The sequence below is a fragment of the Haemaphysalis longicornis genome, unplaced genomic scaffold (assembly GCF_048455015.1).
Source record: "Haemaphysalis longicornis isolate Haplotype H1 unplaced genomic scaffold, Haemaphysalis longicornis Haplotype H1 scaffold_3, whole genome shotgun sequence".
In the NCBI taxonomy this organism is placed as follows: domain Eukaryota; kingdom Metazoa; phylum Arthropoda; class Arachnida; order Ixodida; family Ixodidae; genus Haemaphysalis; species Haemaphysalis longicornis.
This window is the reverse complement of record NW_027526335.1, coordinates 2,626,687-2,638,817: the sequence shown is the minus strand read 5'-3', so window position 1 is coordinate 2,638,817 and position 12,131 is coordinate 2,626,687. Positions and strand designations below refer to the sequence as shown.

At 48.3% G+C, this 12,131-nt stretch overlaps 1 protein-coding gene across 1 annotated transcript in view; it reads left to right on the top strand.

The window, feature by feature from the left end:
* Window positions 1-4,680, top strand: part of LOC144173851 (major facilitator superfamily domain-containing protein 6-like) — a 37,828-nt gene extending 33,148 nt beyond the window's left edge. The window contains exons 3-4 of the mRNA XM_077702128.1: window positions 1,368-1,580; window positions 2,581-4,680. Coding sequence (XP_077558254.1) covers window positions 1,368-1,580; window positions 2,581-2,774 — 407 coding nt within the window. The 3' untranslated portion in view covers window positions 2,775-4,680. The remainder of the gene's footprint in view (window positions 1-1,367; window positions 1,581-2,580) is intronic.
* Window positions 4,681-12,131: the final 7,451 nt, after the last annotated feature.

Below are 12,131 nucleotides of genomic sequence, written 5' to 3'. Positions count from 1 at the left end.
GAATATAAATACTTAGGTGTAACTTTAACTAATAACCTTAGTTGGAATAAACACGTTAAACTATTTGCTCATCCGCCTTTCGTAAACTCTGTTTCTTGAGACATAAACTGCGCCATGCTCCTGCTAAAGTTAAGCTCCTCGCTTATACTTCCATAATACGGGCAAAATTAGAGTATGCGTGTTCGGTATGGGACCCTTACACAAAAATTAGCATCGATGTCCTTGAAATGATCCAACGTAAAGCTGTCCGATTTATATTCTCTAATTACCGTGCAACTGACTCTCCTACCCACTTGTTGAAGAAACATGGAATTCCTACGCGGCAAATTCGAAGAAAAATGTTACGGCTAAAATTCCTGTTTCTACTAAAAAACAACAAATCATCTCTGCAACCTGACCCTTGCATCAAGCCATCCACAGCCCGGTTATCAAGAAATAGGCAGGCACCTCCAATCACTATGCCTGAACTAACATCTTCAAATACTATTTTTTCCCTCGAACCATAACAGAGTGGAACGAGCTTTCACACTCAAACGTTGCAAACCTTGATGCCATCCAACAAACTGTTTGCTGATATGTGTTTTCAGGTGCACCTTGATGTCATGCCCCTCCTGCTTGGGCCCTTAAATGGCCTGCAGTATGTAATAAATAAATAAATAAATAAATAAATAAATAAATAAATAAATAAATAAATAAATTTTTGTTGTTGGTATTTCTGGTGCTTCCTTATAAAGAATCTATGTAAGGTCCATAAGCATCAATACGTATTCGGCTTCCAGTAGGTATACAAGGACTACCCGTTCAACGTGGCCCCCTCTAACATTCTCAAGCGATTGCACATGCAATTGCGTTTTACACAACCCCTAAATCTGGAGTGCTGTCTGGTCTGTCAGAAACGATAACGCCAGTTATCAGCGAGGCTAAACTAGACAAGTGCAACCATGCTAGGATGACCTGGGACAGAAACAGCGCTCCCTCACGAGAACAAGATTTGGCCACCCTGGTGTCGTATTTGGCTGCAACTTTCCATATTCAGAGATGCCTTCGTCCTGCATAGGCTGATGAATGAATGAATGAATGAATGAACGAACGAACGAACTTTGTTTCTGTTGCACGTTATGTACAAATAACTGAATGTTTTCGTAATGTCCCAGCTCCAAGTATGCCTCTTTGTCTGCCTTCTTTTCTCTCTACTTCCGTGAACAGCCTAACCATGTCGTAGGTAGGCACTCCGTTCGTTGCTGACGTCGTCCATACTGCAACCATTCCAGGCGTCCGATAGAGGTAGACACCTGCTGCGCCGCCATTGTTCGCGGCGGTGTCGCGGCCTGCGGTCACACGAGGCGTGCGCGTTTCTCTGCGCGCAGGTCGCAGCACGGGCAGCCTGGTGGGCGGCACCGCCATGTACTTCCTGGGTGCCGAGACGGCCTTCCGCATCATGGGCGGGGTCGCGGCGGTGGCCTCGCTCTCCTACGCCTGCTTCTACTTCGGCTACGTACGGGGCTTCGCCTGCTGCATCAAGCCCGAGGCTCCGGCCAGGCCGCCCGCACCAGCGGCCTCGCAACACGGCAAGCCTCCGGGTGCGCCGCATTCGCATTCCCCGTTCCCTGCACGAGTCTCGTAACTAACAGGAGGAAATACTATCGCACGAAAACCCGGTTCCTCAGGATCTGGGCGAGAGAAAAATCTAGAAAAAGAACTCTGCTGAAGTTTCAGCAGCTCCTCCTGTCTGCCTCAAACGCCCTCGGTTAAGAGAAAACTTTGACTGGACTGCAAAGCTTGGATTTAGACAAAACTGTTACGTCCAAGTGCAAAGTTCCTGCATTTTGTGTACGCGAAGTTTCGCCCGGTTACCCTTTCGGGCTCATGCCCCAGCTTCTGTGCGTAGCGCTGCGCATCAATCTTCCGCCATACAGCCAGACATACGCTGACGGGCCTGCGCAAAGAATCGCACGACGCTGGCTCAAACAAGCATTGACCTCCCATATTAACTGCCATGCTCTGAGAAAGTACAGAACCGCGATTGCGAGTATTTACAGGTAGAAACACAGTATGCGCGGAGAAAAAAAACTGAGACATTTACACGAGTCCCCAGACATAATGGCGTACGCCAATGCCTTAAGCGCACACGATTCTCCTGTAATACACGCTGTTAACTATTACGGCTAAGTGAAAATTTTCCCTAAAAGAAAATCTTCAAATGTCATTTCCCTCTTAGGAGACGATGCCATCTTTTCTGTTCAGCGCACCTTTAAGTTCCTATCAGAAGTTCACTTCTTACAACTCATCTCATACCACCCATAGTTTTACCCCTGGTCCTATACACCAACCACCTCATTTTTCTTTTAACCACTCTTGTTCTTCACCATGGCCCTTTACACCAGCCGTGCTCATAGTTTTTAACTGATTTTATTTCGTGTTCCCTCCTCATCAAATAACTTTTTGTTTGGCGCTCTTTGCCCATCTCGGCCTTGCGCCAATAAAATCAAACCATCATCATCATCAAATGTCATTTCCCTACGTACTGTGTTTAACGTTTACGACTCATGACATGCAAAATTACTTTCAATCCACTCGCAGAGAAAGCGACTTCGTTGCCGACCGATCCCGAGCCAGCGGCCACCGCGTCCAACGGAGCGCCCAGCTCCCGGGAGGTCGTGGTCAAAGTGGACGTTATTCCGCCTCGTGGCGACCACAATGTGCCAGCGGCATCCGAGGGCCTCGACAGCGCCCCAGTCGGTGCAGAGGACAGGACAGAACCCAAGGGATCCTAGCGGATGGAGGACGCCTCCAGGAGACGGGCAGCCAACAGCCACAAGCACAACGAAGCACGTGGGAAGAGGATTTCGCTGTTCAAGCAATTAACTACAAGAAATTGAGTTCAATTCTTTGTCTGTGACATAATGCGGGTACGCCGAAGCGTATGGGTCAGTGGCAGCCGGTCCGGTGGGCGCTGACCTGTCACACAGAAAGCAACGGTTGAGGATGCCGAAGGAGCAAAAGCAGGCAAAGGGACGCCGGCCCACGCCAAGGCAACCGATGTTGCCGAAATGTTTTCGGAAGCATAAAAGGACATCCCAAAAGGGGACACAGACGTCTGGTAAACGAGTCTCCTACTTTCCAGCGGGGCAATTTATGTCAACAGAACCATGCTCACCAACCCACGAAGTCACCAGTGTCAGGGCTGGTCAACTCGCATCGTTTGACTAGAGGCTGGAGCGAATAAGACAAACTTTTGCAGCAGGTGTCGGCGTAAGATAGAGTGACAATGACAGTTCGCGTTGTTCGCTGCATCTGTTCGCGATCCTCTTCTTACCTAAACATCAATGGTAGCGTGTCTGAAGTGTGCAGCGCATTCTACTTTGAGGACGGCATACTCCACATCTGCTGCGGTGTTTCCAGGGGCCTCCGGAAAAAGGTGTTCCTTGACGACTAGCGGAAATCTGCCAAGAGCTTTCATCGGGTGTGCGTGGCATGTTCTGAAAAGACTTGACACACCGCCAATCGCAAATGCAAAACAGTATGTCAGGTTTATACTCGTACTGCAATCAGAGAGCAGGCATCCATCCTAGAGCTGCCCCTTCCCTCCACAAAAGAAAAAGAAAGAACGTTTCTGTTACTAAATTCACGTTCGAGTTTGATTGTTCTTATCGTGGTATTAACATTACGCCCGAAGGCAATTCTTCGGCACTTACCGCTAGGAGGTATAATTTTATAGCTCACTCATCGGGCTGCTTGATTTGAACGCAGGGGGCACACGAACGTCTTTAGATAAAAGATTGACCTTACAAGCACCCAAACTCGGTATCGTTACGCTCAAACAGATATGTTAGTGATATATGTTAGAACACCTGCAGTGGCAGACGTCGTCTGAGTGCCTCATGGTAGTCAAAACTATGCTGTGCCCCGACGAAACCGGACAAGGGCTGAGAACGATATTCCAAGCGCTGAGTGAATAGCGTGCAGTACGCTGCGACCTGGTCTCGTCGTAACCAACGTTTCGTCCATTTTTATCCCGACTAACAACGCCCTGTATACGAACACAGACTAACGTATACCGGCCGTGACCTACCCACTTGTGCCTACGTTGTTGCGAGGCGCTAACTATGATAAGCTGCTCTTTCGTAATATGCCCTGTGCAACGACAATAACTAGAAGATGGCCTTCCAGTCTAAACTCTAACCCGCACAGAATTGTTACTGTTGATTAGTGAAGCGGATTAAGTCCATCAGAAACACCGGTGTATGCCTTAATGTGCCATAACAGCTAACTGCTAAGACGGAGATTGCTGACATGGCACAACACGCCTTAAACTATTACCCCCGCGTCCTCCTTCCTTTAGGAGGTTAGATGAAGTGTGGCAAATTGCACAAAATTTCCAAGTCTGCCTTTGGGACACCTCGTCAGAGACTCGTGGTGTGTATAGGACAGCCAACAAAGCTCCGAAGACTCTACTGCGTCGCATCTTCGCGGGCAACCTCGAGGACGTTAAGACATCACCGTTTGCAGGTATGTGCACCGAGGCAGCGATGCGTGCCGACAGAGCGAGCTGATCCTCGTGGGAAAGCGAGCGTACTCACGGAGTGTCGGTGGTGGTGACTGTGACGTTCCAACGGCGCCATTCTACTGTCGACCTGCGATAAGCTTCCCAGTAAACAGAGACTTGTGCGCGAACGAAAAGGCGTCTTGTGATCTTTTTTTCCTTTCGCCTGTCTCGTGAGTGGTGTAGAGTTGTTGAAGCTTTTTATCGTAAATGAAGCCAAAACTGGACGCCCTGCGGATCTATTGAGACAATTCATACAACGCGCAGTAAGTACACTGGGCGTTTAGCTTTTGCATTATGCCTACGCAGTTTTTGGCGCTCTTTTGAACATGAAGCCCGAGGCGCATGGTTTGTATGTTCTAAAGAACCTAAAATTACCTTTAAAGGCTTGATACTCTTGGTGGTACATTTAAAACACGGCAGTGTTAAGTGGAGTCCATCACATTTCTATATTTTCCAGCAATCGTTTATCGAATGCCTAGTCTGTACCGGGTTGCCATGTGTGCACATGTTTCATTCTATTATATATGAGAGCGAGATAAATTCTCTTTTTGGTAAATTCTTTTATGCCATTGACGAAAGGGCGAGGGAATCCAAATAGCCCAAGTGTTGCATTAGCAGTGATTCTGGGAAACCAAATGTAAAATCTAACGCCAGAAAAGCATTTTTGTGATTGTAATACTTTCATCCAGATTGTCGTCATTGATAAGGATGATGGCGGGTAGGGTTTACGAAACGGAGGAAAACGGAGCTGGGCGAAGCGCTCCTAATTTATAACTCTGTTTTAGTGTGGTGGTGCTATCAAACCAAATACAGAATTAGCAAGTTTTAGTATGGCCACGCTTGTAAACTATGAACCTCAAATAGCAATGCGACGAGGTAAGAAAAGGTTATCTTACAGGTACAACAGTCAGTGCCTCTTTTAACCACCCAATTAAATGAAGGAAACAAAGACAGGCAAGTTCCACGGATAGGTCAAGAAAGTAACAAACATTCACGAAAGGAACAAGTAATATCGAGCACACAGCTCCCTTGTTTACCACTGGATGTCTTAGTCATGGTGTGGTTGCTCATGCCCTTGCGCGCGTACTCAAATCCATTGCGTACACAACATGAACAGCATTCAAATTAAGAAAGAATCATCTCAGATGTGACCCACCACACCCATTCCAGCTTTAGTTTTAGTTTACCTTGCTGTGTAACGATTCTAATTCTTCGAAATTACGGCTGTATGTATGTCCAGCTTTTCTACTTATTGCATGACTTTTATTATAGATTGATAGAGCGTTTATGAGTGCTTTGCAAAGTTATCGAGCAATGTTATAATTAAGGGAAAAACTGTTTGGCGCTTGACACCACGTTTATGAGATGGTCCTGCCATGCTCCACAGAGCCAGAAGCCGCCAGGCCTAACTTTGCAGGCCGCTTGACCAGTTGAAACAGAAATACGAATGAACAATACAGGATAATCAAACGATATAATGTATACTATAAGTACGACGACGAACACGATAAGTAAACTGAAATAAACCCCATAAGTTAATGCGGCGTCAGGAGTAAGCAACATACTAACCTCATCAAAAAAGAGATACAAAAACTTTAGCCGGGCTAGGCTTACACCTTTTATAAGCACTCCTGGGCATGTGTGCGATACAATCCGCCCACCGCTCACACTGTTTTGTTCCTTTAGCAATTGAATGTGCGCCGCATGCCCTGCACGATAACAATTCGGAGACAGGTCTCAAGTCTTGTTACAGGAGTAATTTCGTATTTGTTATCCCCGCTTTCAGACAAAATTAGCAAGTACTTCATAATCAATTAGCAGCATGCTAATCTCGAAAGCAGGGTCACTGTCCTTCGCGATGTTGGAAGTGCCTGCTGCTGGTCACGACGCAGCGATCGGAACAGCGGGGTATCAGCGAGGGCCCTGAGGCGTCGCGTGCCTGTCCGCGAGAATTGCATTGTGTTGTCAGTAAGCTGCTTTCTTGTGTCATGTACGCAAAAACAACGCGTGGGGCACGCGCGCAGGCCACGACTCCGATCTTGTGGTCAAACAAGCGGAGGTACCGCGATGAGCTAGCAGACGACGTAACCCGGCATCTCAACGCTGACATCACACGCAGATGGCGCCACGGTATGTTCTCGAGAGCAATTTTCAGTGATAGGTGAGGGTGGCGCGTACGCAGTCGCTACGATCATCCTGCTCCGGCCAAAGCCCGTTCACTCGGTTCGCTTTGAGTGGACACCTGGTTCGCCCAGGGAAACACTTCGCGCAATGCAGCGGATGCTGTGTTACTAAAGTTTGCTTCGCCGGGAGAATACCAGGGGTGCGGTGGTGCACCCTTTACAGGGGTCATAGTTGGCTTGCAGCCTTGCAGTGGTACGAGGATTACCCAATGCAGCCCTCCAAACGTAGCTGGTGGCACCAGTTACGTTTGGAGGGCTGCATTGGGTAAACCTCGTACCACTCCAGGGTGACGAACCGGAATTTTGGGGGGTTCGGTTCGGGTTCGAGTTCAGACCTTTCGGGTTCGGTTCGGGTTTGGTTCCGGAGCACCATTCCGTTCCGGTTCAAACCGATTCAAATCTGTTCGAACCGGTTCAAACGGGTTCGGAGAAAAAAAAGCAGGAGTGTTTTTATGTTAATTTTCTTGTGCTTGGTTTTAGATGCATAGCATCTCTTGCTCTCGGCTCCGTCGTCCGTCGTCCGTCAGCCATTCATCCGCCGGCCCAGGAAGACACCGGCAACACTGCCGCTCGAGGAGCCCTTTAAGGGGAAGCGTGCTCGTCTTGTGCCGGCCCAGGGAGACACCGGCAACACCATCGCTCCAGCATCTCATGGTCGGGGCTATGTCCCTCCCTTGTTGTGGCGCCGTCCACGCCCCCACTGCGCATGCTCGGCTCATCTCGGGCCGGCCCAGGAGGACACCGGTAACACTGTCGCTCCAGGAGCTATTAAAGGGTAAGACACCATCGGGTGTTCAGCAAGCCGAGCATGCGCAGGGGGGGTGTGGACGGCGCAACAACGACAAGGGAGGGACATAGCCCCGTCGCATCTAATAAAATTACACCATCTTCCCGTAGGAACACTGAGTAGTATGTGAAACAGCCATGGGCTCAACGCAATTTCCCATTTCGTAGTTCCGGTAAGTGAAAAGTGTGGTAGTTACCATAGAAACCAAACTGTAATATAACGGTAGCTACGTACCTCAACCTAACGGAAACGAGGAACTGAAAACTAATGGGCTCTTGTATCGACCCCATGGCTGCTTTGCATACTACTCAGGTTCCCCTACGGGAAGATGGTGTAATTTTTTTTTGTTTCCTTGTCAAGTCGGTATAAAAACAGTCGCAATGTAGGTTTCTTTGTGCAAATGTTTTGTCTTAACCAAATTAAAGCGACCCTGCAACACTTTTTTTAACTTTTTTCTAAATCTTGAATGCTTGCAGAAAGTAATCAACGAACACATCCAGTACTTAGATTGGGGGGTCGCTAAGTGTCTGCGCCAAAAACTACTGCTGTCCGTCAGATAACTTAGAAACTTGCTTAAAATATTTTTTCCTCCTTCCCGGTCGTGGCGTTCTTCTACCGCTGGAATGATGTCATTACAACGGTGTAGTGGCTATTTTCCGGCTTTCCTTAGGTTGCAGCAAAGAACGCATTTGGTAGCCACTTTAAAAAGAAAGCCATAAAAGCGAAGCAGACACGGGAGGCATATCCGCAGTGACGAGCAAATCACGCACTGCTACTGTGTGCTGGCAATAGCTATAGCTTTCGCAGTGCTTCCAGATGCGAAGAAAAGAGTGAAAGCGTATATTGAAAGTGTTGAAGAGTTCTTTTAACTGTACAATCTACTGCAAATTTTTTTATATTGTAGGCCAACGATTACAACACTAACTGAAATGAAATAAAAGGTTCTCCGGGACACTTAAGGCTGCTTATTTGTACGAATGTGAAAGCATTACTCTTTATTGCCGCAAGTTTTCTGTTTATTAATTTAGTTTCGTTCATTTTTAAATTTTAATGAAATTTTATTTTTTATACCCTGCTTTGTGTTTTATACCCTACAGTTGTGTTGTCGAGGAAACAAAAAAACTGGAGCGGACCTTTACGATCCTCGCTAATGCAAAATTTGAGTGCAGCGCGAACTGTAGTCTTCTCCGCGATGGCGCATAGCTGATGTGTGTCAGAAAGTGATCGCGTGATCAGCAAATGCACAACAGCGCGCGCTATTCTGTGTTGTTATATCGTAAGGCGTCGCCACCATGGAGCACGTCCCGGGCGATCTCGGAATTCTGTCCTCCCCCTCACACTTTCGTCATCCTTTCATCCTCCGATTTCCCGCTCGCTCTATCTTCGGTGGCCTCTTCGTTCTCTCGGTTACAACGAGGCCGACGCTGAGGCACTACGCGAAACCACAGGAGCGGGCGCTTAAGGGCTGCGCTCTAACGCATGGCTCTACGTAGCCTCCGCTATGCCACCCTGTGATCCACTCCCTTCACCGACCACTGACAGGCCGCACATTGTCTGCAAATAATGCATCCTCGCCACAGTCTTCTGGATGCCAAACATGTAGCCTCCTGGCCAGTGGGCAGCGCCCCGGTGCCCCTGACGCCTCCTCCCTCGGTGCATCCCCGCCAGAATCTTCTGGCAATGGGCAGCCTCCCTGCAGGCTGCCCGTTGCCCCGTCCTACTAAGCAGACGCCCCGTCCGTCCACAATCATTTTTGGTACCCTCGAGTGTCGCCGGGGGGAGGCATTTTGCGTCCCCTCCTCCTCCCCCGAGCTCCTGGGGCCGCCCCACGTCCCCAAATCACGCATTCTCGCCGGAATCTTCTGCCTGGCTGGCAGACAGGTAGTTGACTGGCAAATGGGCAGTCTGGCAGGCCGGAGAACCTGCGCGCCCGCCATCTTATATAAATCCAATAAATATCTATGCACGCATGCGCGCACAAAACCCGATTTTCGCGCAATGAGGAAAAAAAATGTATTGTAAATAAATTGGTTGGTCTGCCGCGCTTTTCATGTACCCCGAGTTTCAACGGGGCTTTAGCTTTAACACGAAAGCATTAGCAGTGCTAGAAGTCGAAAACAGTCCGGCGTCGGCGTCCACCTCCGACTGGCCAACGTGGCAGGTGGCGTTTAGAGCGATTTCCTTCTGCGCATTATTTATCTGCTAAAAGACCGGTTAGAAAGAAAGAATGGCTATAATGACTCACTGGACGCCGTGTATATGACGGCATTGGATAGAAACCACCGGAGATGGAACTTGATAATGGCACTTCAGTGACAGGTGACAGAGATTTGGCTCTTGGAAATATAGTGAAAGATAGCTTGGGCTTAGTGAAGTCACAAGCAGCAGTAATGATCCCTCGTAGAGAGAGAGAACATTAACTTTGATTAAATCGAAAAAAAAGTTTCAAAGAGGCGTCTTCATTCAAGGGGGCCCAGTCAACAGCCGTTTCCGTCAACAGCAGCTGATATTCCAGGCCGGAGCTGGCCAAAGCTCTCTCCCAAATCTCTATGGAAACGTGCAGGTTGGGTGGATTTAGGGTAGACCTGTCGCAGCCGCCTGCTATGTGTATGAGCTGCCCAGATCCTCCACAGAAGCGACGAAATTGAGAGAATTGTGTCGGGTCAAAGAGGTAAATCTGGTGGGGTGTGTGAAGGTGTTAACCCGCAGGGCGCGGAATAATCTTTCCTGGTTAATCGGTAGTGATTTCTGCGGGGAGGAATGCGTTCTACGGGAGAGCCTATAGTGCTAAATAATTTCCTGGTATGTGACTACAGGATGCATGCGCTCGGGCTCGGCTTCATCAGAGCTGGCTAAGCGTGTCAAATCTTGAGCCACGAGATTCGTGATTTCATTTGCCGGGTATGCGAGTATGAGCTGGTGCCCGTACAATCCTGGCTGGCCTTGTTGGTGGTCTCTGATTGATCATTCGAAGTGTTGTAACATGCAATCGACCGTTGGCAAAGTTGCGCCACCCCAGCTAAGAGTCTATTATAAGAGTTTTGGCACCGCTTTGGCTAAGCGCACATGGTATCGCCGCTTCCTCAGCTTGGAGGAGGCTGTGTTCGGAGTTTGAGATGTTACACCCTTGGAAGGCTGCAGAACGGTAGCACAAAGAAAGAGAATGAATTGAAGAATGCTACCGGGTGTCTTTCGCATCAAACCAGTTGATCGTTCCTCTTTTTATTTCAGTTTAGTTGCTTCCTACAGTTTTACCATAATGTAAGAACACCAGAGGCTATTTACAAAGGGTCCACAGGTACCATCACCCTCCATAAGGAGGCGGAGGAGAAAAGCGAAAGGAAAGGCAGAGAGGTTATCTAGGCTTAGAGCCCACATTGCTACTCAGCACTGCGGAAGGGGTGTTCAGGCGATAAAAGAGGGAAGGCGAAAAAGCGGGGATAGGAGCATGGTCGCGCACAAACTTTAGCTCCTTCGTGGCGCTATAGCCTTTCGTCCAAGCGTGGGGCCTTCATGAAACGCAGAAGGGCTTCTTTTGCCTTCCGCAAAGTCGATTGTAGGGGGCATTGTTCTAGAATAGTCTCTAGTTTGAACTGTTGATTGTTCAATCGGCTGAGCTCGGCTGTCAAAACGCGTCTTTCCGATGAATACTGAGGGCAACGACAAAGCACACGCTCGATTGTCTCTTCAACCTCCCAGGCGTCGCAGTGGGCACTACTGGCCATCCCGATGAGGAAGGAGTAGGCTTTCGTGAAGGCCACTCCCAAGCACAGCCTACAAAGTAAAGTAGACTGTGATCGAGACACCCCACACGGAAGACGACGCTGGAGTAAAGGGTCCTGGTTGAGGAGAGCAGTAAAATACCTATAAGGAAGAGCGTCAGACAAGGCGACACAATCTCTCCAATGTTATTCACAGCATGTTTACACGAAGTGTTCAGAACATTGGATTGGGAGCAGTGTGGGAGCAAGGGTTACTGGAGAATACCTCAGTAACCTCAGATTTGCTGATGACGTTGCTTTTCTAAGTAACTCGGGGGACGAATTGCAAAGCATGATTACCGCACTGTACAAACAGAGTAGAACCGTGGGCCTGAAAATTAATATGCAGAAAACTAAAGTATTGATCAATAACCTCGGTAGAGCACAGCAGTTTGAGAGAGGTGGTGAGGCAGTGGAAGTGGTAAGCGAATATATCTACTTAGGCCAAGGGGTGACCCCGGATCCCAACCATGAGGCAGAGGTAATTAGAAGAATAAGAATGGGGTGGAATGCATTTGGAAGGCATTCTCAGATAATGAATGGCAGCCTACCATTGTCCCTGAAGAAGAAACTGTATGTCCGCTACATCTTACTTGTACTCACCTACGGGGCAGAAACTTGAAGGCTCACTAAGAGGGTTCAACTTAAATTGAGGACGACTCAGTGAGCAATGGAACGGAAGATGATAGGTATAACATTAAGGACAAGAAGAGAGTGGAGTGGGTCAGGGAACAAACGCGTGTTAATGACATAATGATTAGTAGAAATTAAGAAGAAGCAGACGTGAACAGGGCACGTAATGCGAAGGCAAGATAACTGTTGTTCATTACGGGTAACAGAGTGGATCCCTAGAG